Here is a 27,143-nt window from a genome sequence, read left to right as displayed (position 1 = left end):
CGATTTCGATCACCCATTCATTCTTGATACGGACGCGAGTGACACAGGTATTGGGGCGGTGTTATCACAGTCTAAAGGGGGTGTAGAGCGTGTCGTGGCGTATGGTAGCCGAGTCTTGTCTCCTGCGGAAACCCGCTACTGTGTCACTCGCAGAGAACTATTGGCGGTTGTATTTTTCCTACGGCAATTTCGACCATACCTCTACGGTCGTTCTTTTATTGTGCATACGGATCATGCGGCCTTGCAATATGCCCTTAAAATTGACCAGCCATCCGGACAGTTGGCACGTTGGTTGGACATGCTACAGGAATTTTCCTTCCAAATTCAACATCGGAAGGGAGTGCGCCATGCGAACGCTGACGCACTTTCCAGATTACCGCGGCGCGCCCCTTGCAAATGTGAGTCGGGGACGCATAGGTGTTCGCCGATTCCAAACCCCCCTCAGCCGCTTACGTTGGCCGTCGAGAAGTCGGACACTCCGATGGAACCGGGACCGGCTGACGGGGTTTTGAATCTGCCGCGGTCTGTCTGGATCCGGGAACAGATGATGGATGAGTCATTGGTGTCCTTGCGGAAGCGGTCTGCTAGGGACAATGGGAGTCCGAGTACGGCTATGGGGCCGCAAACCGCTCTCCGAGATGGTCTGCTTATGTGGCGGGAGGGGTTCCAGGAACGTTGGCGCCTGGTGGTACCAACGTCCTTGCGATTCGAGTTGATTAGAACCCTCCATTGTGACACTCTCTTACATTTAGGGGTGCAGAAGACCTTGTTGACGTTGCAACGTCATTATTTTTGGCACGGCATGGCGACAGATATCGTAGGGCACGTGCGCGCGTGCCCTGCGTGTGCACGACGTAAGCCGCCGAAACATCCTTACGTGCCGCCTCTCCAGTCGATTCAGGTGTCTCGAGTCAATGAATTGGTGGCACTGGACATATTGGGACCTTTTCCACCATCGGCGAGGGGTAATAAATATTTGCTGGTAGGGGTTGAGTACCTCTCCCGTTGGCCGATGGCCTGGCCGTTGCCCGATCAGTCGGCCGCGGCCATTACCGACGCCTTTTTGTTTGGGTATATTATGGATAAGGGGGCGCCTGAGAGACTCCTCACGGACCAGGGCAGGAATTTCTCTTCTAAATTATTGGCGGAAGTGTGCGCGGGCCTTGGGACTAAGAAAGTACGGACATCCCCATACCATCCGCAGACGGATGGTATGGTTGAACGGCTGAACAGGACATTGTCTGCCATGCTTTGCCATACCGTGAGTGAACAACAATCAGATTGGGATCTGCACATCCCCGGGGTGCTTTCGGCGTACAGGATGACGCCTCATGCGGCTACAGGATATTCGCCGTTTTACCTTATGTATGGTCGGGAAAACGTGCCGCCGGTGGATGTGCAATTGGGAACTGGGGTGAAGGGACCTCGTAAACCACTTCCTGAATACATTCAGGACACGGTTCGCCGAGTCACGGAGGCGCGGGAGAATGCCCGCGTGGCTACGGCCAAAGCCCAGGCCCGGAACGAGCGATATGCGCGACGGTCTGAGGGGGAGTGCCCTTGGAAGGTTGGGGACCTAGCCTGGCTTCATTGTCCACAGGTACGTCCGGGGACCTCGCCGAAATTGCACAAACCCTGGCATGGTCCCGTACGCCTCATTGCGGTTCCCAACCCACAGTCAGCATGCGTCCAGATTGGGTCTCGTCGCTGGGTTGTGCATACGTCGCGCTTGAAACCATATGTTGCTCCCTTACATGATGCGTCATCCCCCAATGTTGCCTTGCCGGGGTCTGTTGCTGCTGACTCTTCCCTGCCTGCGTCCATTGATCTTGCTAGAGCGCCTGTCGTACCTGTTCCAGACAGGCCGGCCGTGACATTGCGGGGGACGAGGGGCCCTGCTCGGAGGACGCCTGCCAGGTCTGCGGGACCTTCGAGCCCTGCAGCCCTTCCGACCCAGCTGCGGGCACGGTCACAGGACAAGCCCAAGACTAACTCTTTAGGGACACGGGACGTCGGTGGACTTCCAGCTGCGACAGGGGGATTACCCCCTGTCATTCCTCGACTTTCATCGCGTTCCCGTTCTGCGAGTGGGCCGCCGACCGTCCGGGACGGGCCGGCGACCCGCACACGTTCCAAATCGCTTACGTTTCGTTGATTGTTGCTGTCTTGTTATTTTTTTTCTTACAGTTGTATTTATTGCATGCTTTTGTACGTTCGTTGATGTTAATTGCGTTGTTGTTGTTGTTCTTGCTGTTACATTGTATGCTTAGTGTCCTTTAGGGGGGGAAGCTCGGTTCGCCGCATTACGATTTGCTAGTGGTCAGCCGAGGTCGGCTGGGATTTTTCTACGGGGGAGGGTGGTGTAATGCGGGCGTAAGCGACCTTCCGGATGTGACGTCACGGGGGGTGGAGTCATGTGACGTGGGTGGAAGGTTCGGGTCCTTAAGCGGGTAAACCGGAAGGGGAAGTCAGTCGGGGTGTGAGCGGAAAAGAGTGAGGCCACGCGGGCGAGTGTGGAGAGGGGGGGGCGCCGACGGCCATCGGGGGCCAACCCCGAAGATAAGAGGAAGCTGCGGAGTGGTGTGCAGCTGCAGAGGAGACAGCCAGAAGGGCTGCGTGTTAGAGGCAGCGGTGTGGCTGCCAGGAGGAGCTGCGGAGAGAGAGAGAGAGAGGGCTGCATGTTAGAGGCAGCGGTGTGGCTGCCAGGAGGAGCTGCGGAGAGAGAGAGAGACAGCAAGAGGCTGTCAGAGCTGCGGAGGGAGAGGAGTTGCAGCGAGTACAGCCAAGGGGGGCTGTGTGAGAGAAACAGCAGCGGAGCTGCTGTTGTGGATCGGGCCGACATTGGAGTCAGCACCGTGGAGAAGCTACAGAGTAAAGACAGCCGTGTGGGTGTACAGCACGAACCGAATAAAGGACACTGAGCCAGACATCGTGGTCCAGTCGTTTATTACACATGCATGAAGTTTCCTTTTGAAAATACTAAGACTTTTTTTAAGTTTACAGCTGCAATATTTGAACATTTATGAATTCTGTTTTGTTCAAATTCACTCGGGATTCTTGGTCGAGTTTTTGTAAACGACGGATTTGGGGTGACCTCCACAAGAAGAAAACTGGAGATTAATATAGACGCAACATTCCCTTAATAAACAATACAAATTTGTGAATTCCAGTGTTAAAATAAATGAAATAACCCAATGTAACCTGACCTTTGGGCCACCATGTATATTTATTTTATCAAACTAATTATGATTTCTGAGGGCAATAGTAATCTTATTAAGTGGGGTATTGTTTGCAAATTAAGTTGTAACAACAGGCGTCGCCCCTGCTAATACACAGAGCGAAGAGCCAACCACTGGCATACTAAGCATTGCTGTTCAGTGTCATTTGTTGCAATTATCGTGATCTTCATTCGCTGCTATGTTCATGATTTATGAAGCTCCACTTATTTTCTATTTGCCTATGGCCAAATATCACTAAATACACCCACCGACCTTCAAATCTGATTGGGAATGCAAGGAATTGCAGGCTTGGGCTGCAAAGTGTTCAGGAGGTGGCAGTACAGCGATTTATTCTTGACTCTATCTGTGCGGAGCTTTGAGCGCAACACCACCTTCATGCGTAGGTTTTCTACAGGCCATACAGTTTTCTTCCCACGTGGATCCAATCTGGATTTCTGTGAAAAAAAGCTTCAAAGCTCATCGGATTTTTTCAGGATAAATATACACTTTGATTCTGATTCTCAATCCCTCACTAATAACAGGACTGGCAATACATGCCCATGCAGGAGCCTCCTGAGAAGAAACTTGCCACCCTCGCCGAGGTGAATAATTGCCACTGTGTATTTATTGTTACTGTAGTGACATCGGGGATGTCACTGCATGGTGCCGGCCCGGAAGGGCCGTGGCACGCGATGTTCCATCATCGCGTACACCCCGTGGTGGGAGTAGTACCAGCCCTAGCGGGGCTTGGTGAGCGCTGGGATAGCGCGGGCACCATGCGTGGCATGCATTAAGGTCTCTCACGAGGGGGAGCGGGAGAGTGTCAGCCCAGGTTGCCCCGGGCCAAGGCACTCTGGTTGACCCTGCAGATATGTGATCTCGAGTGTCCACAGAGAGGCCCCTAGGTGGGAGGACTAGGGGGTGATCACGTGTCCGGGGAGAGCTCTCGAGAGGGATCGAGGGGGAGCTAGAAGGCTCCAGAAGGTGGGCGGGGCCAGGGGCGGAGCAGCCCCGACCCGTAGGGGGATCTAAGGTGGGTCCCTGAGAGGAACCGGGGTTGCTACATTCTACAAGCTGAAGCTCCACGTCCACCAGCTGAAGCTCTATATCTCAAGCTGGAAGCTCTACATCCGAGGAGGCAAACACGTGGTCGTGGACCCGAGTGAGGGCCCGACCCTTCATAGCAGTAACTCCTCTGTATAGTGTAGTTAGCTGGGTGGTCACCACCCTAGGCTGTATCTGGTGAAGGGGCAGTTACCCCTTTGTGTTACGTGTTCCAAATAAATGTGTTGCCTCTAAAAGGAACAACGTCTGCGACTCAGTTGGACTCACTACTGATGTCGGAAATGGCCAACACGCTAGTAATTCAGCTAGCTGTAGACTATCCCTACGCGTCGCAAACCACGTACCTGGGCGTCGGACGGCGAGGACGAGGACCTCGTGCAGCATACAGCTCTAGTGGGTATGGGGGAGACGCTGCCAGTGGAGCAGGGCGCCATCCGGGAGGCGCACAATCGACTCGCGGAGCTCCTCCACATGGCGACTTCGCTCCTCGCGGAGTTTAGCCTCACGGTCTCGCCGGCGAACGAGGGAGCGGCGATGCCGCTCATGGATGGCGACTCCGCTGCCATTTCACAATGGGCAGGAAACTCGCGCATTTGGCCGCTATTTTATCAACGGCGCGGAGCGCTCAGCCCGCCAAAATTGAAGACGCACCGTCGGCGCCGAGGGACAGCCCGGCTCTCCAATGTTAGCCTCCCTTTGTTAAAAGACTACACGGTTACTAGTGGCGACTGGGTGGCCTTCAAGCGGCAGTTCCTCACGAACGCCGGCTTGGTGGGGTGGTTGGAGATGAAGGCGCTGCGGGCGCTACCTGTCACCCTTGATGACGACGCCCTTGCAGCGTTTCTCGCCATCCCGCCACCGGAGAGATCCACCCTCACACATGCCGTCGACCGGTTGGCGTCCATTTACGAGCCTCCGGCGGACATGCCACCACAAAGTCGCCAAGTGCGTCCGAGCCCAGCAACTTCTACATCGGGACAGGGCGCTGGTGACTTGTGCAGTGTCCCGCACGGAGCCGGGGTCACCGGATGGAGCGGAGCCCCTTGTGGCATACACGTCGACTCGGGGTGGTGGCGACTGGGGTAACTATAATTTCGGAACTGATTTTCAACATTTTGCCCCCTAGACCCTGTCGATGCGTCGTGTGTCGCAGCCTATGGCGGCTCATTGGGTATCGTCAGTCGGATAACGGCCGAGGTGCGCATTGCTGACGTTAGCTTGTCAGGACACATTTTTGTCTCCACGTCCCTGACTGTTCCGTGTTTACTTGGAACTGATTTCCTTGGTAGGATGCCATTGGAAATCTGCATTTACCGCGGCTGTTTGGAATTGCCATCCGGACGTCGTGTGGCATTTTTGCCTTCCCCTACCCGGTTGTGTGCAGCCAATGCTACGGTGCAGGTGTTTGTTCCCCTCCACTTGCAAAAGCTGCACAAATTGGGTGCTACAGGGAACAGAGTTGTAGCTCAGAAATTGGTGTCCGACGACCAGGAACCTTTTATTCAGGTTCTTAATTCTGGGTTGGACACCATGGTCATCCGGGAGGGTACGGTGTTGGCTCATGCGTCGCTGGCACGTCCGGAAGGGGGCGTTATCAGGGATGCGGGTGCTGAACCTTGCACACGACGATCCCGGGATGTGGATGAATCTTGTTTTATCCATCCCTCTCGCCTGGAACCGGTTATCGCGCCGCGCAAATTCATCTCATCTCCATATCGCTGGGGCCGAATGTCGAGTGCATCCGGTGACCCGGGGTGTGTGCCCACTGCAGTTGGTCCCGGGTGAAGCGATTCACACCTAACATCCCCTGAACGGCCGCGCATGCCGACTTCGCGGGCTTCGAGAGCGGTGGATCCGTCGACCTGGCCTACTGCTGTTCATGATGAGCCGGGTTCAGCGGAACAATTACGCATTCCCACCGGGTCCTCCAGGGTGAGCGAGCCCACCTCCCCTGGGGGCCCAGCATCACGCACTCGCTCAAAGACTCGTTTTTCGTGATTCCCTTGCACACACGCTCCCATGCCGTCAGTTGCTTGTCGCACCCGTTGTGTCGTGGCAGTCATTGGCTGATTATTGAGCTCACGTGCGTTGTTACACGGTGAAGGTGGGAGGTGTGGTGGTGGAGGGGATCCCGAGGTGTTACGCGTTATTTATTGTTGTTGGTTGTTGTTGTTATGGGTTTGTTGGTTCTCACCCTTCTCCCTGCGGGTTTTTTACATTTGTGGATAGTATAATTTTTGTACAGGTGGGTTGGGGTATTTATTGTTGTTCCTGTTAATTGTTGAGGCACACTGTTTTTTTCCTTGCATTTCACTTAAATTGTTCGTTGCAGGGGGAGTTGACAGCTGGGACAGCTGGATGTTACGAAGGGGGGGGTGATGTAGTGACATCAGGGATGTCACTGTATGGTGCCGGCCCAGAAGGGCCGTGGCGTGCGATGCATTGTCATCGAGTACACCCCGTGGAGGGTGTAGTACCAACAGCGGGGCTTGGTGACCGCTGGGATAGCGTGGGCACCACGCATAGCGTGCAGTGCGGTCTCCCACGAGGGGGAGTGGAAGAGTGTCAGCCCAAGGACAGGATTGCCCCGGGCCATGGCACTCTGGTTGACTCTGCAGACACGTGGTCTAGAGTGTCCACAGAGAGGCCCCCAAGTGGAGGGACTAGGGGTGATCACGTGTCCAAGGAGAGCTCTCGAGAGGGATCGAGGGGGAGCTAGAAGGCTCCAGAAGGCGGGCAGGGCTAGGGGCGGAGCGGCCCCGACCCGTGGGGGCATATAAGGCGGGTCCCTGAGAGGAACCGAGGTCGCTGCATTCCACAAGCTGAAGCTCCACTTCCACCAGCTGAAGCTCTACATCTCAAACTAGAAGCTCTATGTCCGAGGAGGCAAACACGTGGTCGCGGACCCGATTGAGGGACCGACCCTTCGTAGCTCCTCTGTATAGCGTAGTTATCTGGGTGGTCACCACCCTAGGCTGTATCTGGTGAAGGGGCAGTTACTCCTTTGTGTTACCCGTTACAAAAAATGTGTTGCCTCTAAAAGGAACAACGTCTGCGACTCAGTTGGACTCACTACATTACCATTCTACGTGTGAAGTGAATTTAAATTGTCCTACAATTTAGTGCTGAACAATATTCGTCTCCATTTGGTGGTCTTGAGGCAGAAGAAGTGGAAATGCCACATTATCCTGGTAAGCATCGGCCTTTGCACAGGACGAGCACTGGTTGACTTTCCCGCAATATGGTTCTCCATTGTGTTTTCTCCGGAAGGATGATGGGAGGATTGGACGCCTGACTTAGATTTGAAAACGCAACTTGCTCGCCCGATTAGCCCGGCAGTCTTGCCACTGCGCCATCCAGTTGGATTGCATATACATATATATCTCACGCGTCTATTTCATGTTATACATGTAATTTGGGTCGATAAAATTTGTATCGCTTTGTGGGACGTCTACAGTGGTCATCTTATGCAGCGATTCGCTTCAATACATGGGAATGTGAAATTATTGACAACATTACTGGACTCACATTTGAGATGTTACAAGTTCAGATCACGGAGTTTGTCATTGCCTCAGGCCATCATCCTTACGGGGTCAATAAAATAAGCAAACACTTTTGTCCAGTACCCACTGATGTGTCCTGCGGCGAGTCTGGACCCCACCGCACAAAAAAAGAATGTGCAATATCCGCCGCCAATACTCATTTGCGCGGAGATATATTTTGACTTCAATGCCTCTCACAACATTTCAAATAGCTGTCTGCAGGCAAAGCGAACGTTCATTGACTTTGGCAGAAACTCCTGGTGTGTTGATTGCTGCGGGATACCCAGTTGTGAGCGTGCATGGAATCTCTTTGGAAAATGGGGGGGAGGCGGGGGGATAGGCGGGACTGCAACAGCAATTAAGAGCGCCTCACGTAAACCGCAATTTATATAAACATGCAATTACGTTTAAAGCGCGAAGGAATCATCGGCACACTGCACACAGAGCGCACAATCGCCGCCACGTTCGCAAAAAAGCGCTCTCGGTCGCGCAAATCGACAATAACGCTTTATCGGGGCGCATTGTGAATAATTCCTTCAGCTGACACAGCTACCCCCGAGACACGAAGACGGCTGTAAATGCACAAAGCCCGCACTGCTGTGAAGTGTAAAAAAACGAATACAAATGCTTGGAACGGGAAAACTAAATCTATGAATATAGCAATGCTCAAAAACTTGCTCTTAATCAATACTGACTCTGGCCTGATTGTTCAATCAATGTTTCACGGTGTCATTTTTCGCAAACTGCAGTAAATGTGTGGATGTTTTCAATTTACCACCCACTAACACACACACATGCACGCAAGGGCGAAAGGGGCGTCTCAGCAGGCATTCTGTCGCGTGCCTGATTGTGACTTTTCCTAAATGAACGCACAACGCACAATCCTCACAGTCCTTGTTCCAGCAGCCTGAGGGTCCGAACACAGCCACGTTCCTCCATCAACCACTCTGTCGTAAAAAAAAACGTTTAGGAACTCGGCCTTTTTCGGTTCTTTGGCCCTCAGATTCGGAACGCTCTGCCTGAAGAACTACACATGACCGCTGCGATTCTCACAATTTAGAAATAAACTAATACCTCCGTATGTTCTACGGTATGCGAGGCAAACTGGAGAAGCAGTTTTTATTGGTATACATTTTACGGTACGGCGCCACTGAATCCCTTTGTTGGGTGTGCTGCGCCTTAAAAAAAAGCCTCAATAATAATAACAAAGAGGAATCTCGTTTCTCGCTATGCCCGGCGTCTAAGCTCGCACCCTGCTAGCGCACAACGAAAAAAAATTCTACTCTCCTGGATTCCTGTTAGAATGTGCTAATTATGAAAGCCAGTCACACAAAAGGTCGCAGGCAATTTCCCAGTGCTGATAAGACTAAGCAAGACTGACTTTCTATTACCGCAGTTGGCCAAGTGACTTCATCAATTATTCATTAAAGACGGCTTTTCATTTACCGACGTGAACTGCACAAAGCGGTCCGTCCCTGTTAATCGCTGTCATTATTTATTAGCGACTGGATCCATTAAACGAGGGACACTTAACAAAGTGAGAAGCCGCCTGTGATATATTGGGAGGCTTTTCATGGCTGCGCAACAGAGCTCAGCGCCTTTGATTCCCGCTTATTTTTTTTATATTTCCCCCCCTCTCTCCTCCTTCTGATTCGTTGTCTTCATTTACATTTTTTGTGCTGCGAGGGATTTATTTTTTTTGGCGTTGAAAGCAGACGTCCCGTTTGGCATGACGTGAAAAAAAAGAAAGGTAAAGTGCTACGTTACGGCAGAGCGGTGCCTTTATCATTCGCACATTATTCTGTGTGCGGCGTATTTATACGTGGTTTAATACGACGGAGCAGTCAAAAGAGCTTTTAAGAGTAGCATCTATCAAAGGAATGCGGAGGCGGACGCTATTACGTAATTTATTTTTCATCATTGTAACCCCTAACATCAAAGCACTTATTTTAATGTACGATTGTTACTTAGATATGACGGTGCAATGTGCATCTAGAATGAGGAGGCTGGGTGCTTCTGGGCGGTCATGGCAGAGTGCTGTAGCTGGTGACGCTGAGAGCGTTGGGTTCACCCCCTGGTCAAACAACGAGACAAATCGAGGTGCTCATGTGCAGAAAGTTGGATGGCGTGAGCTTGCATCATCGATGGCTGCCGCAAAACTCAATTGCACACAACAACAAAAATGAACCCGTCCATTAATGACACTCTGGCCTTAATCGACATAGCACAGCATTATTGACGGATGTGTTGAGTTTAGTTTGTTTAGTTATTTGTGCCTTGTGATCCATTTGGCAACTCAGCAAAATCAACCAATTCAGAAAAAAACTAAATGTCGTTTATTTCACATGACATGGCCAAGCCGAGCTCTCAGGGCTACAAAAAATGATTATCGATGTGAGCCTTGGAGTGCAGTTTGACAAAGTGTGGTTTCCATAATATTGTCCAACTAAAACAACAGTTTCCATCCAGAGCAAATCAAATAAATAAACATATTCACATACCTATCAACCTCTTATCAGTACCTACCTTAATACAGACCAATTGAGACCTTATTGGTCACCTCATTCCCTTATAAATCTCAACGCCTATCCTACAAAGTACCATCACAAGGGAGAAACACAAACAGACAGAATTTGTTTTGACCATATTGAAAACGCTGTACACCGTATGGACCTGAAAACTCAATTTCCCTGTATAAGAATATGGGTAAACCGTATGGGTTGACAGGTATCTATTCAAAATACATTCCACTAAAACTGTAATTAAACCACACCTCACCATTGCAGACAGATTCAGATGTATGTTGAGGCCATCGCTTCACGGTTTGTTGCCTGCTCAGCTTGGCAATTAGCCAGTGGAAAATCACCTGTACCGTGAGGGAACTGGGCCGGCTTGGCTCGGATGTGCCGGTGGAAAAGGGATATCAGTCACCTGCCCGGTTTCATTCTGTGCACAAGTCCCACCAACACCTTCCTACTCTCGTCAAGGAGCATAAATCACCAAGCGACCTCCGTTCATTCTCACAGCAGCGGCTTTTGGCTAGCCATCGAACAAAGATGGTCACCGCATCGCGCGCGTTCAGATGCGCTTCTGCGGACGTCTGGAACGCTCTTCCTTCCGATGTTAGGAAGCCACTGGAGCTATGCACTTTTAAATCATCTAGATTGAAAATAATTTCTTTATAACTGCTTTTTGTGTTTAGTTTGCTGCCCTTCCCCCATACCTCCAATTTCCATGGTTGGCTACATACGGTGCGAAAGAAGTTCTACATACATCGCAACCTCCTGTTCCTGACTACTTATTGTTGCACTTTGTTGCCACATTCAATTCTGAAATTCCAAACTGTTTAATTTTATACGTAGGCTCCCAGGAGCTTCATCACGATTAATAATACAATTTATTTTGGGTAATATCGTCATTTTACTTAACTAGAACCTTCTACCACACCGACATAGCCAATCAATTCATATTGTCACGTCGTTGGCAAATGTGCCAATTGATTTTGCTTTTTCAGAGAACCGGACTGTTGATGAGCAAGACACATTTTGGGTGGTGAAGGATAACTGTAGTTAAGTAATTGGCATTGAACCTACAAGTTTTAACCCTAAAATAAACCAATTATGCTCCTTACTATTTACCGTGATGTTGCCACAACTCTGACTTTACTTGGGGAGGTCAATCCCTGTCTCTCATCATCTGAATTATTGCAGACGAATTGCACAAAGTCCTTCCTGGACCAGTTCTACTCCACGCACCCTTTGTATTATGAGTGTAATTCATGCACGCCGATGGCACAATAGGGAAGCACAGGTGATGCATCTGCCAGTCATCTTGGTCTGAAACCCGTATCGACCTAAAGCAGGTGGTCGGCAAACCAAAATCACAAGCAGAGCCATTCTTTTCCAAATCGATCAACAAAAACTCTATATTTCAAGAGCAGCCATGCAATGTGAATACAATACGACAGAGATCCTTCATAAATAACGTCACTAAGCCAGTCCTGAAAGAGCCGCATGCGGCTCCGAAGTTGCAGGCTTCCCACCCCTGACCTAGAGTCTCCCGTGAGCTGCCGACGAACCTTTTGCAATCTACCTAGCTTGGCGCAGGGTGCCACATCTGCTGTGGCTTCTCTCAAAAGTGGTACTTAGTCTATCGACTTCAGAGGAATAACAGCCGACACATGTTCCACTGCCAATATTCTAACCGCCGTGCCATACACATTGTGTACACTGTGCCTGTAGGATTTGGACCCATAAATGCCTCGTGCCGTTTCTCAGACGAATTTCAAACAAGCCACACTAACGTGGTGAAGATAAAGGTGCAGCCCTGCAAGTGCTTGCTCATGCCACTGCTGACAGAAGGGGTCTCCACCAGTCGAGCGAACTCGAGAGAGCCCCTCCAGAGGGTGGTTTGGCATCCACTCTGGCCAGACAATCCCGTAGAGGCGCGAGTAACCACACTCTACCCCGCCATGTGGGACTTGCCGATCATCTAACTGTGCCCATGGGAATGGACTCGTGTGTGCGTATATATGTGTGCTGTTTCTTATATGTGTAGGGTAATAGCGCCGGCTGGTGGACAACGGCGGCAACTGTGGTGGACAGATAGTACACACGCCGGTGAGCGTGTGCATGGCTGTGTGTTGGCAGGGAAGAGGAACTACGGTAAGGGTCACGGAGGACCCCATCTGGAGGCCCCTGGAGCCTGATAGCGGGTTCAAGAAGGGAGGCGCGGTCAGGGCGGAGCCAGGCCGCGCTGGGAGCATAAAAGGAGCTGAGAGCGGGCGCTCGAGGCTGCCGGTCTTGGGAGTGGACTCGTCTCGTCGCCTTCGTCGCTAAACGTCTCTGCTAGATATTGTGCTGCAGGATAGTAGTTGGCTATCTCGGTCAGCGCTGTCAGTGTTAGACGGCTGGTGTTGTGTACAGGCTATGCTAAGCTACTGTGGAGAGTATGCGGATGAGACCGTGAAGTTGTTAATAAAGAAAGTGCCTCCTAGAAACTCTGTCTCTGAATCGTTGACACTACATATGCATAAAAGACAGGGCCAAATACAATAGTAGATTTGTGCCATTAACATGGTTAGAGATTAACCACTGCTAGAAATTATCTAATATCTCATGGTGGGAAGATGTTAACTACCTCGCCTAATATACAGGAGGTCGTGAGTTTGATCCCGACCCCTGATGCCTGCTGTATATTTGGAGTTTGTATGTCCCCACCGTGGTCGCGTGCATTTTTCTCCGGGCCCTCTGGTTTTCCCCTCCACATTTAGAAACATGTGCTTAGAACATTTGGCTGCTATAAATGTCCACGTGATTAGCCACTTCATTGAGCAATAATTTGTGGCCAGGTCAGTTCTGAAAAAAAATAGACCTCAGTGGACCTTACCAGGTAAAATAAAAATAATAAAACCCAAAAAAATGTTCCATAGCGAAAGTAGAGAGTTCTGCTCAGAGATAAAGAGCAGCGCAGGAAGACCCAGAGGAGGGTCGCTTGATCTTTTCCAAAACGACCGAGAGAAAGTGGGAATTCGCCGAGAGAACATCCCTCGTTTAGCCGGGGGTAGGGCGTTTAATCTTCGTTCAGTAAAATAATGAAGCCCTGCTCATTACGGTTAACGACAAGATTACAATATGGGAGGAAGGGTGAAGCTTGCCATGCAATGACTGTATTGCCCTCCTACAAACACTTATCATAATCCATCCTACAACGACTATGTAACACAATTTTGTTCCAGGGTAGTAAGTGTTATTTCGTAATTGCTTATGACTAAAAAGTATTTTAAAAATGGCTATTATTCCCCACAAACTTTGCTTTTGTGACCAGGACAGTGATATTTTGAAATTTACCTATTTTCAATGAGACAACAGGCAAATTTGTGTCTTTTTGTTTTCATAAAGTTAGAAAGAAAAAAAACATGAATCAAAATTCACATGTATTTATACTAAATTAATACAAAAATGACTACAAAATATTTAGAAGTGAGTAGTTTTTCGAGATTTACGATTATACTGTAAATCAGCCCCCAAATGTATTCTCCCATGTTCTAGTTATACTGTCCTTGGTAGTGGCGTTCAAAGTCCAGTATATATTGGTGGAAGCACTCGCCTTGCTCCTTTGACTTTGCTCCCATGTTCTTCTTGAATTTATCAAGATGAGCATCAGGGATATGGACTTTGAGGGAAATCCTACAGCCCATTGTGCCGTAGTTCTTCATCAGTCTCAACCAGCTCCACATAGTTTTCGACCTTGTGATTGCCCAGGAAGCCACGAACCACTGCGACAAAGCTGTTCCAAGCTGCTTTCTCCTTACTAGTGAGCTTCTTGGGGAATTCATTCAACTCCAGGATCTTCTTTATCTGTGGTCCGACGAAGACACCGGCTTTGAGCTTTGCCTTAGACAGCTTCGAGAATAAGTCTTGAAGGAACTTGAAGGCTGCCGACTCCTTATCTGCAGCTCTGACAAATTGTTTAATAAGGTCCAATTTGATGTGCAGTGGTGGCATCAGCACCTTCCAGGGGTCGACCAGTGGCTCCCACTTGACGTTGTTCCATCCTCACAGAGAACTCGGTCCGCTGTGGCCAGTCCCACCTGTGGTAGTGCGCCTTGGTGTCCCTGCTGTCCCAAAGGCAAAGATAGCAGGGAAACTTGGTGAAACCGCCTTGGAGACCCATCAGGAATGCCACCATTTTGAAGTATCTGACGACCTCCCAGCCGTACTCATCATACTTCAAGGCGTCCAGCAAGGTCTTGATTCTGTTGTAATCCTCTTTGAGGTGCACCGAGTGAGCCACGGGAAGAGACGGCTACTTCTTACCATTATGGAGCAGCACTGCTTTAAGGCTCCTCGATGAGCTGTCAATGAAGAGGCACTACTCATTCTGGTTACAGGCGATTCCGATTGCTTCGAACAGACTGATCACATTGTGGCAGAAGCAGAGCTCATCTTGATGGGTGAAGAAGCTGCCAAAAGGTTGGTGACGCTTCCTCTGATCTGCGACTTGCACACTTTTATCCAACAAGTTCCACTGCTTGAGTCTAGACGTCAAAAGCTTGGCATTGGACTTGGTGAGACTAAGATCTTTGATCAAGTCTTTGAAGTCTTTTTGGTTGGGATAATATGGGTTTCTTTTCTCAGCTCCACCGATGAAATTGTCACCTGGATCTACAACGTCTTCCTCGCTCTCTGACTTGCTGCTCTCTTCTAAAGATGGCTGCTCTCTCTCCGGAGGAGTGGGTACGGAGAACTCATGTCAGTGTGGCACCGGGGTGATGGATGAAGGAACGTCCGGATATGTGATAGCAGGTGCATTCTTGCCAGTCCGACGTTTGGAAGGGTCCACCATGCAGAAGTAGCAGTTGCTTAAGTGGTCAGTCGGTTCCTGCCAAATTCTTGGGATAGTGAACTTCATGGCTCTCTTTTCCCCTCTGTAACATCCTCCAAATATACATTTATTTCACCCATGACTAATGTGTAAGAGATTCTAGCAACATTTTTCATATATTATATATTTTTTCAATAATATTGAAAATGGAAAAACATTTAGAAATATAAAACTTTTACAATTGAATTTTTTTCAAACAAATTTTATGACGTAACATTCCGAGCAAAGAATTGTCCATTTTACCTTCCAGAGTTTTTTTTGCACTGCTCGCAGGTGAAATGAGGTGCCCAGGGTTTGTCTTGATCCCTGACAGGCATGCCGAAATATGCCTTGTAGGCCTCACACATCTTAGCAGATGCTTCCACAGACACAGACATAGCAAAATGCGTCTGCCAGATGCTTGCAGCCTCTTGATGCCATCTCAGAAAAATGCAGATATGTATCCACTTAGGCAGCTGGAACTAAACTGAACTAGTGGGCTTAATGCCCCTATATTTATACTACTATTTATATTACTGAAAAGTTCTAGAATGTTCTAGATGTTACTGTAATTTTACTCAGCAATGAATCTATCTGGGATTTTCTGTAAAAAAGATACATTTCTAAATATCAATGTCCTGGTTACAAAAGCAAAGTTTGTGGGGAATAATAGCCATTTCCTCTACTTTTGAGGCATAAGCAATTAGGAAATAACACTTACTACCCAGGATCAAAAAAAAAAATTTACACAGTGATAATAAAACAAAAAATAGTAAAAAGAATAATTATATAATGAAAGTAGAGAGTTCTGTTCAGAGATAAAGAGTGGCGCAGGCAGACCCAGAGGAGGGTCGCTTGATCTTTTCCAAAACGACCGAGAGAAAGTGGGAATTCGCCGCGAGAACATCCCTCGTTTAGCCGGGGGTGAGACGTTTAATCTTCGTTCAGTAAAATAATGAAGCCCTGCTCATTACGGTTAACGATAAGATTACAGCATGGGAAGAAGGGTGAAGCTTGCCATGCAATTACTGTATTGCCATTATACGAAGATATGTTACAAATATATTAATGGGGACACTCTCTTGCCAGTATCCAAGATGATGCAAAAATAATAGGTTTTACCCTTCTTGGCAATAAAACAGGGGGTGTTAAGATGTTCAAACTCCAAAAAGGAACATTTTTCAAGGCATCAAGTCTGCATGAACCACACGTACTTGTGGCAAAACATGCACACGCACATGCTCTCATGATATATAGGCATTGCCTTTGAAACTGATTGGCCTACACCAGAGACATCCTTCTTTATGGCCTTGTCTCATCACCAGTGTTCGACCAGAGAACACCAAAAGGCGAACAGTCCAAATACAATTCAAGTATTAGAACTTGACAATATAGAAATGTTTTCAGAGCGTGTTTGTTTCATGTTTTGCCACACGTACGTGTGGTTCATGCAGACCTGATGCCTTGAAAAAGGTTTCTGCTTGGTGTTTGGGCATCTTAACACCTTCTGTTATATTGCCAGAAAGGGTAAAACCTATTTGAATTTTTGCATGAAAAAATATATTCGTTTGTGTGTGTATTTGTATACTGTTTTGAATTTGTGTGGAGCGGCAGTGCAACAGTTAGCGCTACACTTCAACCCAGCGGCCCGAGTTCGATTCCCACTCACAGCCAACACCGGTGACAATAATCTGAACCGGTCCTGGGCCTCCCCTAGGTCAACTCGGCCTCAAATGAGTACCTGATCTGTAAATATCGCCACTGTGGAGACAAAGGCGACCGGGCATGGTGCTGGCCACCCACCCCCTCGTGTGCCATGCCGACCTTCATAGATGCTTGCTAACAGCACTTGCCCCAGCAGTCTGTTAAGGCTATATGGGGGAGCTTTGTCTTTATTGTATTGCCTTTGTAAATAGAACTGTATATATATACACCAAAGCATATATATATATTCTATTCTTGGGTAAGGTAATATGTTCAGGAGATAAATACCAAGGTCTGCCACTAAAGAGCGGTCTTATATAACACCGTCTAATCGAGTGTCGATATGTCATAATGATGCCCGGCCCTCTTTTAAAGTCCACTGCTGGATGACGGCCACCCCACACAATCCAGGTCGTGGGGGTTGTTTGACCCTTACCTCGCTTGTCAGCGCGGGTTGGTGAAGGCATAGACGTGGGAGCATAGAAGCACAGTACAACAACCAATGTTGGTTGATACACTGCCGTCTGCTGCGCTCAAGGTAGCACAGACCCACAGCCTCCCATGACAACCTGGCGTGCATGCTGGTCGCACATCCAATTTATGTCCAGGCTCAAACCTGCGTAGCTTCGAAGATCTGAATACGGTAGTCATCAGGGTAGGTGTGTACAATACCGACTCAAACACCCAGGTTCAAAAATACACTTAAATATATACACATGCACAAAGATATATGGATACCAAGATCCACAACAAAGGCTCCCAGTGTAGTCTCTCATCGACCATTGTGGCCAGTATGCATATCACAAGCACAAAGATTCCCTATATAGCCTTTACATACGTCTGGCGCAAGTGCTGTTAGCGAGCATCTATGAAGGCGGGCACAACACACGAAGGGGTTGGGTGGCCAGCACCACGCCTGACCGCCTTTGTCTTCCCAGGGGAGGCCTAGGACCAGTTAACATAATCGTCACTGACGTTGACTGTGTGCTTGAATCGAACTTGGGTGGGCCGGGTTCGTAGCGCAGTGCGCTAACCGCCACACCACCGGTCCCCAACCCACAATCACACGTGGATATATCATTACCGTAGTTCTGAGTCAGCAGTGGTGATGCCACAAGTTAATTTGATTTAAACATTGCATAGAGTAATTATTTTTGTTCTTGCTGAGATGGGGGAAAAATGCTCAACATTTTTGCCAGCTCGCCGTTCTCACAAACTTTAGTCTTTAAATTATTAGTTTTTTTGTTAATGCAATTAACATACAGTGCCTACTAGGGACACCAAATCAAAGTAATTTACCTGTGAATGTGTCAGATGAAATCAAACCTCGTATTCATCCAAGGTTTCAATATAATGTAGAACAAAGTATAATCCGCCGGTATAGCAACGCACATCTCCCAGTTGAAACGTAACGAAACCGCACGTTTCAATGTAAGAATTCCCCCTCAGTTCTGGTGTCAGTCACGACCAGCAAGCTTAGCCTCCGATGCCCCCCATCCAATATCTCCTGAAGGCTCCAAAACAAACACAATAATAGCCAGCACGGGAACACTCACGTCTCGAGTGGGGCTTTTCCATTGGCTACATTCAAATCGACCTGAGCGCGTCACATCTCCCCAGTAACAATGAGCACCTCCGATTAGCACGGTAGGCTATGTACCAGAGGTGTGGACTCGAGTCATGTGACTTGGACTCGAGTCAGACTCGAGTCATGAATTTGATGACTTGCGACTCGACTTGGACTTGCATAACAATGACTTTGTCCCACCTCTGCTATGTACGGTGCAGAAGAAGTTCAACATGCCTACGTACAATAATGGAGCGTTGGGCCAACGTTGGTCTAACAGTTCCAACCGCGTGCCAACGTTGATCCAACGTTGCGCGCTCACTGGGTTCGTCAGGTCTCAGAATCTAAGTAGGGATTGAGCCTGGATAGTTGTGTGGTGGGAGATTCGCTGCGAATACTCGATAGGCTAGGGCTATGAGGCGGCCGGCAGGTGGAGGTTCAGCAACGGAGTCTTGAATCGATCTGTGCAAAGCATTGAGCATTATCCTCCACGTGCGCGTGGGTTTCTCATCCAGGTATTCCAGCCTCCTCCCGCATGCCACTCAATAACGTTGCTTGCGTTGTGGCCGAAACGTCGTGAGAATTATTTTATTGTTTCATTTTTATTATTTTATTATTTCCATTCAACGTGACTTTACCGAAAGAACCAAGAAGATGACCACTTGGCACTGTTGTGCACGGCTGGGATTTGAAACCAGTTTGCTGAGATGGTAGCACAGCATGCAAACCAATGTGCCAATGCTCTCGGCACTGTCCGCCATAAACGATCCTCCATATAACCTTAACGGACTCGTGGGGCAAGTGCTGTTTGCGAGCAGCACCTATGAAGGCTGTCAAGGCACACGACGGGGTGGGTGGCCAGCACCACGCCCGGTCGCCTTTGTCTCCCCGGTGGCGATGCTTTTACACACTGCACGAGGTACTCATTTGAGGCTGAATCGACCTAGGGGAGGCCCAGGACCGGTACAGATAATTATCACTGGTGTCGGCCGTGAGCGGGAATCGAACTCGGGCGCGCTCACCGCTGCACCACCGCTCCCCACTCCATCACACGCACGCGCCGCACACACACACACACACACGTAAATATATATTGTCTCTTAGCATTGTACAGATAAATGTAATCCCAGAACAATGTGCACAAAATCGCGCGCAGCACACTTGGCTGGCAGGGCCATGATTAATGACACTGTTTACACTGGCTGCCTCCGTGGATTGATGCCGGTGTACCAATTCAATTCACCGAATTTAAACACCGGAGTACATTAAATGGACTCGGTCAGCGCTAGAAAAAACAGTTTTTTTGGTTAATTTCTTGGCTCACAATGAAACCGTTCTTTAAGTCGTAGAGGATGTCACTCACGGCGGAGTTATTTGGAGCAGCTTTTCTCCCTTTTAAATTATACACATCACGTGTGTAGTTGCTTTACCACGAAATATATCACGAGATATTTATTTTACACGCTTTATTTGTACGCCGCATGTATACCCATACAGGGTGATTTAAACATTTGGAGAAGGACATGCAACTTAACATGTTTTATATGTGTATATATAGTGACATTAGGTTTGTATCATTAGTCAAAGTGACTCCGTGCTCAAACTATTACGTAGGGCAGTGCTCACATCTCCATAAGCCCGGTTGAAATTCAGAAATAGAAGCAGGATATTTATTCGTACCGTAGGAATCTGATGAGCTATTAAACTCTTTTTCGCAGATGTTCAGTAGGGGCGGGTCAGAACGTTACAAAAACCAACAATACAAAAACACGATAGGAGTGCAAAGTATCGGGAAGGTACACAAATAACTAAAACATTTATGTAAATGATAGCTCAGTGCCAAGAAATAAAAACATTTGGTGATGCTGCTGTGTTGGCAGTGGTGCGGAGGCACAAACAACACCCACAGCTCACTTCCTTAAATAAAGTACAAACAATAATGGGAGTCATGTGAAGCAAAGTGAGAAAGACCATTGCCTGAGATGTCACCGATTATGTACATTGTCCCTAAAAGGATGATGGGCTGGCGAGATGTGAACTACCTCGCCCGGTATGCAGGGGCTCGTGGGTTCGATCCTGACACTCACGCCTGTATATTTGGAGTTTGCATGTCTCTCTCCCCGTGGTCGCTTGGATTCATCTCCGGATCCTCGGGTTTTCCCTCCACATTTAGAAACAGGCATTTAGATTATTTGGCTGATATACATTTCCACATGATGAGTCACTTCGTTGAGCTATCATTTGTGGCCAGGTCGCCTTACCTGGTAAAATAAAAAGAGTTTATAGTTTAACTGCAATTCCCAGTGTGAAAATTGAGAGTTAAGTGTCAGCTTGTGAGTAAAATTATACCCTGGCATGGGGTGTAATGTAAACAGTCCAAAGCAATTATTGCAAATAGCAGAATATCAGAACTAAAACGTGGACAATTTAGGGCTTTCTATATGCTATTTTTGCTGATAGCACAGCATGTAATTTCGATAACATTTGTAAAGTGTGTGTGTGTGTGGCCCTAAACCAATACAACAAACCCAAACTGAAGTGACACCATTTCAAAAAAGGTCATTTCCCAACATGGGACAGGCAAATATACGAAGCAAAATAGTTATAACTCTCGCCAAATTCTTTCCGCTTCAAGGAAAAATAATAATAATACCTTAATGAATACGAATGGCATCTAGGAACCCTACGGTTTGTCTGAACGAGCCGTATGGTTTCCTATAGTTTTTGTTTTTAAATTCATAGCCTCGCATTAGCGTGCCATTACATAGAGCGCTGCATGTGTAATTATACATGTGTAATTATATACGCCGCACAAAGTAAAATAATTAAATGCTACTTTCGTTTTCAATGAACAATAATGAATGAGAGAAACAGGCTTTTATTGAGATGGCTCGAGCATGAAATAATAAAAGCCACGTGAGTGAAACAAAGCACTGCAATGAAGAAAGAACCTCGGATTTATTTCACGTTCGTAATTGCCTCGGCAAATGGTGACACCCATCAACTTCCATAACAGAGGTTTTTTGGGTTAGATCGCGTAAATATATAATTGTGTCGTTAAAACCCGCCACCACCCGACACAGCCAACTCGTAAGGGTTGTCACGTAAGCAGAACGTGCAGGAAAAAAACGAACGTGTGAACCAATTCAGCAGTTTAAATGGATTACTACAACTCAAGGCGCATGCATGACATGGTGTGTGTGTGTGTGAGAGAGAATTTGCGACTTACAGATTGGGATAATCTTACTCGAATTTTTATGCAAATGATGCAAAACAAGACAGAATAATGAATAACACACAATTGGAAGAATAATTTCAAACAAAAATAATTTACAGTCCCTTGTCAACACACCACTGGATGAAGGCCTGTCCACACCGTACGGTCACGAGATTCATTCTAGATTTGAAGTTTTCGTGACTGCAAGGATCCATACTCTTTGGTTTTTTCGGTAAAGTCAAGTAGGTGAAAACTAAATTGAATTTTTTTTTAATGTAGTTGTTTTATTTTAATTTTGCTTTCACCTACGTGACTTTACCGAAAACAACCAAAGAGTATGGTCATGAGATTTGTTTGAACACACGTCACCATGCTGGTTAGATGCATGTTGGTGAATTCAAGGGAGACCAGGACTGGTCCAAGTATCACTCGCCACCAACGTGAGCCCGGGCCGGGGATCAAACCCAGGCGTTCTGGTTCACAACCAGCTCAAGTAAAAATCACGCTTGATGATTGTCGACAATTGATTGATTCGCAGGAGAAGGGTAAATCATTACCTGGCTACTAAACACGCTACTGTGTGTGTGTACACGTGTGTGTCCCGCACACAGCGAGTCGTGGAGTGTGCGTGTGTGTGTGCGCGGGGCACAGCTGAGAAAACAGACGGCCAGGTACCACAAGCCACCTCCATTTAGCTCAGCTCTGACAGGAGTTCTCCTTTGGTTAATCAAACTTAATAAAAAAAAAAGTGAGTTCACAGCAACTTGTGTTTCTTGGACCATCTGGGGAATGTGACACTGTGCGCGAATTTCCAAAAATACTCCACCGCCTTGGCATTTCCACGTGACAGCGTGTGTGCTCTGCATTGCAAGCTACGTGCCACCTGCTCCCAGCTTGTTTTAAAAACGAAAAAACTAGCAAAAGCGTCAAAGCGTCTTCCACCTCAAAGTGACATTGGGTGGCGTTCATTCCCACTGGTGTCAGGTTTGCCAGTGGTTAAAATTCCACATTCCTATGACGGAGGCCAGTCTCTCAAAAGCAGAATAACTGTTATTTGCCCACAAGGTGCTTATGTAAGCATGCTGCGTTGAACCAGCAGTCATTATTTAAAAAAAAAAGCGAGGGAGAAAAAAACGTGTATATGTACAGATTGTGTAATGCTATCAAACAATTAACTTGTAGTACAGACGCCGATAAGTAGCTGTTAAGGCGACATGATTTCAGATTTGGAAATTGTCCTTTTTGGCTCCGGTTTGGGTGTCCAATTTTGGGGGCAACGCTGATCAATTAAACCAGATTTTCAATCGGGCTAGAGCCTATTAGTAGCAGCACAACTGTACGCTAAAGTTCTCTTCATCTCGGATCGCTTTTAATCATGTGATCTTGACCCCATGTTACAGACAAGGCATAGCCAATGCATAAAGAAATCAGCCTTGGTAGTTATACAGCAAAAAAACAAAACAAAAAACAGGCAGTTTCCATTTGTGAGAATAAAAGAAATCACAGGGGGTGCCATTTCTCACGGAATTATCTCTCGCTGTGCAGTACATCAACATTCACTGCAGATTGTGCCATTTTAGTTGGAGATGACCGATCAGGCACCGGTTATCAAACGGTGGCAAGAAGGTCTTGCACACTCTGCATGGCCAATTTCAAACAGAGGCCAATGTCTGGAGCAAAATCATTTCGTGGCTTGAGTGATGATAGCCCCTTGTCGGAACACTTAGCCATGCTTTGAGTGCTTGACTCATGATCAGAAGGTTGTGAATTCAAATCCCGGTCGAGGGTTGACTCATCCTATAATAAAACGAATACCACTTTGCAGGAATTCCACAGCGGTTGTCCGACAGAGAGACTGGCCACTTCTGTCCGAATGGGAAATATTCACTCGTGGCACAGGGTCACTGATGGAGGTCAGCATCACGCATTTCCCATTTGACCATACAGTCCCTCTGACTCTGAGTTGTCCGTGCTCTCGACGCGCCTGCAGTTGAAGTGTACTCGGCGGGCTAGTGATCAGCTTGCTCACCAACGAATTACCAATTGTGCCATCTTCCGCAAAAAGAGACCGTCAGAGACTTGGCACATCATCATTTGCAAATATATAGGCCACGGTGTTCTGGTATCGTAGCCCCAATCCCAAATCCCCCCAAAACTCCCAACAAAACAACTCAAGTTTAACACGTAGGCTTTCGCGACCAATATCATCCGTAATGTAGGTGTTCTGTGTTAGATGGCGTAAATATAAATGTGCCGTTAAACCGGCCACCACCCGACAGAGCCAATTAATAAGGTTCGTCACGTAAATAGAACATGCCAATTAGTTACTAGTACAGCACACCGGTGTTTTGGAGAATAAATCCACAACATTTACAATCCGAGTACGACGTTTCGGCAGATGAAGCTAGTTGTAATTACTGGCGAAACGTCGTACTCAGATTGTAAAAGTTGTGGATTTGGTCTCCAACCCACGTGTGCTGTACTAGTAACTAATTGGCATATTCTATTTACGTGACAAACCTTACCAATTGGCTGCGTCGGGTGGTGGCAGGTTTAACAACACATTTATATTCACGCCATCTAACACAAACAACCTACATAATGGAAAATTACCCAAACCAAACCGAATTAACAACGACAATTAAGCAACCACACTACACATCCTAATGTATTATTACGAGAATAATTTCAACTCGTAATATGCACAGCATTCGCTCACTCTCACAGACAGAGAACAACTAAGAGGCGAGAGGAGGAACCGCAGACGAGTGGGAAGGCAGCCACGCAGTGAGCCGGCGCCAGCAATTTCCCAAGCTCTGGAGGTCCTCTGTTACATTTAGATGTTTTCAGACAATTTGAATGAGTGTCCATGCACGTGGGAGGAAACTGGGGCACTGAGAGGCAACCGCACAGACAGAACAGGTGGAGTCAACATTTTCTGCACCGCATTCTCCTGGCCAAGCCAGGGCATGGCTCCACTTCGATGCCCAAGGGAAGGGAGTTTGACAACATCTGCGTGTGATCCACCAACCCTCGCTACCTCCACAGTGCTGGACTACGGGCCACGTGCATAGCCACCAAGGTGACCAATGGCCTGTTTAATATCAGGAACAAAACAAATGCTAAAGATATTTGGCATAAATGTACCACTATTCAATGCCAATATGGCAACTTTCCACAGGTTTATAAAAATTCAGGGAACAGGAGCAATTAATGCAAATTACCTCTCACCGGGTAAAAGCAATGGCATCAATCACTCAAAAGTTATAATCACAGTGATGAAGCCATCATAGCCAATGCTGATGACAACACCATCGCCAGACATCACCGTCACTCTTCGTGTTGCTAGATCCTGCCGCTGTTGAAGTCAACACGCAACCGTCAGAGTCTTTCTCTCGCGGTATCCAATCACCTTTGCTGGAGGTCGTCCTTCTTGGTGTCCAACCTCTTGATGGCACTCCAATGCCTCACTGCACGAGCTGCCCCCCTCGAACATGCAAACAAGCCTCACTCACTGCAAACTCCTATTCCCGATTGCGTCGTACGCTTTACGCTACCCCATTTAATTCCGAACCGCATCTCACCGTGACATTTTCAGCATCCTCCGCGTGCACCTATAGAGCTTCTGGGGCCCAAAAAAACGCCTCCTATGTTTGTTCGTCAAGGTCGAGCTCTCTGACCCCACGAAGGAACATTCACACGAACGACCACCGCCTCGCCACGAAGAGCCGCCGTGGCGTGCGGCCGTGAGAAAGGAGATTGTACCTCGGGAGGGCCCCGGATCGCCGGCCGGTTCCGCGTGCTCGCTCGGACAGACCCGCGCCGCCCGGCGCCCTGCCACGGAGCGGCGGGCGCGAGCGCTCACCCGGCTCCCCGCTCCTCCTCAGCGCCGCCGGCTCTACGCGGTCGCACGCCGCGCAAACACGGCGCAGGGTCACCGGCCGAACCGAACGCAAAATTGAGAACGCGCCAACGGCTCGCTCCGCCGACGCCGCCGCCGAGCTGCCAGATGAGCCTGAAATGGTGCGGCTTCACACCTCGCTCGCTTCGGCAATGCGAGCGGAGCGGCAGTGCCGCGCGGGCGGGCGAGGGAGTGAGCGAGCGAACGAGCGAGCTCGGAAGCTCTCTCGCATCGCGGCCGGCCCGCCGTAAATATAAGCGGCCGCTCGATGGCTCGAGATCTCGGTCGTCAATCACCGCGTGGGCGCTCTGGCGAAGGAGCCGCTCTCTGCCGAAGCCCTCGTCGTCCATTTGCGGCCCAGCCTCGGCCAGGTCACTTGCCGATTAATTAATAGTGAGGTGCGCGGCGCGATGCCGCGCGCACTAAATCCACATGCAATTAGGGGCATGGCGGGGCCGCGCGGAGGCGCGTGCGTGCTAGTGTGTCCAAGTCTCCCTGGCGCAGCCACATTCTCTGTGTATTTAACCGATCTTCGCTCGCTTGCATAAAGGTCGATAAACAGTGACCTGTGTAGCAAGCTGTTGAATTACTGCATTTAATTTGCTGCAAACCTTGGGCTTGGGCTCAGAGTTATCATCATATAAATAGCAAAACGCAATGCATAATATTATGGAATGTAAGGTGCCGAAGTAACCCTTTATAGAGCACTATGAGTGGCATTAGGCTTCAGTAGACCGTTTTAAAAGCGACTGTCAGTTGCTTTAACAGACGTCAGATCTCGATTTAAAAAAAAATCCCTTGGGGTGGTTTTAACAGATCTCCATGACAGTGATCGGTGGTCATGTGAACGGAACTACTGAGAGCGAATGGTAACAGCCAGTTTAGAAAAGCATCGACTTTGGCGGTGCTAGCAGATGCTCTCTCACTCACCTGGTGTACTGAGCAGCTTGTAGATGCCATGCGTGGAGAGGTCGCGGGCAGTCGGGCTGTAGTTGTTGCCGATGGAGTCGCTGGAAGGATAAAAAAAAATACGCAAACTGAAAGAACGAAATTGTCTCCAAAAAGATTAAAAGTGATTTTTTTTGTCTCTATTGAATGCGATGCTTTATTTGCGCGCGACACTTTTTTTTTAGGCTTTCTTTTAAAGCCCTCCGTTTCAGACACCCTCTTGTGTTTGTTGATGGCCCTTGCCAATAACACGCGGCCAACAAGTGGCAATGGGCTGAGAGGCCGCACACAAACTGATGAGCATCAGTGAAGTCAAGTCCGGTGCAGGCTGTTGAGAGGAAAACGCTACTGGTGGGACAAAAAAACAACACAGCTCTCCAAATCCCCACGGTCAAAGGATTAAATGTGGTCTTTTACGGTGTCAAAAGCAGATGGCTTTTCTGTTTCATTTGTTTGATTTCATTGTCGTTAATTTATTTATTACTCACAACCCACTGAGGCAGAGCAACACTGTTTTGCACTTGTTTCTCTGAAGTGGCTGAGAGCGAGGAGCTGCTGCTGATAAAACAATGATCTTTAAAAGCCCGACAGCCATCAAATTGCGCGCGTTCTCTGG

At 48.2% G+C, this 27,143-nt stretch overlaps 1 protein-coding gene across 1 annotated transcript in view; it reads right to left on the bottom strand.

Moving 5' to 3' along the window:
- LOC144721221 (dynein axonemal heavy chain 3-like) overlaps positions 1–27,143 on the bottom strand; it is an 814,808-nt gene that overhangs the window by 628,601 nt on the left and 159,064 nt on the right. The window contains exons 4-5 of the mRNA XM_078598660.1: positions 26,510–26,589; positions 25,444–25,576 (exon numbers count right to left, since the gene is read on the bottom strand). Coding sequence (XP_078454786.1) covers positions 25,444–25,576; positions 26,510–26,589 — 213 coding nt within the window. The remainder of the gene's footprint in view (positions 1–25,443; positions 25,577–26,509; positions 26,590–27,143) is intronic.

Source organism: Lampetra planeri, chromosome 11 (genome assembly GCF_965212315.1).
Source record: "Lampetra planeri chromosome 11, kcLamPlan1.2.h2, whole genome shotgun sequence".
Classification (NCBI taxonomy): Eukaryota; Metazoa; Chordata; class Hyperoartia; order Petromyzontiformes; family Petromyzontidae; genus Lampetra; species Lampetra planeri.
The sequence above is the reverse complement of the archived record's forward strand: the minus strand, read 5'-3'. Positions and strand labels throughout refer to the sequence as shown.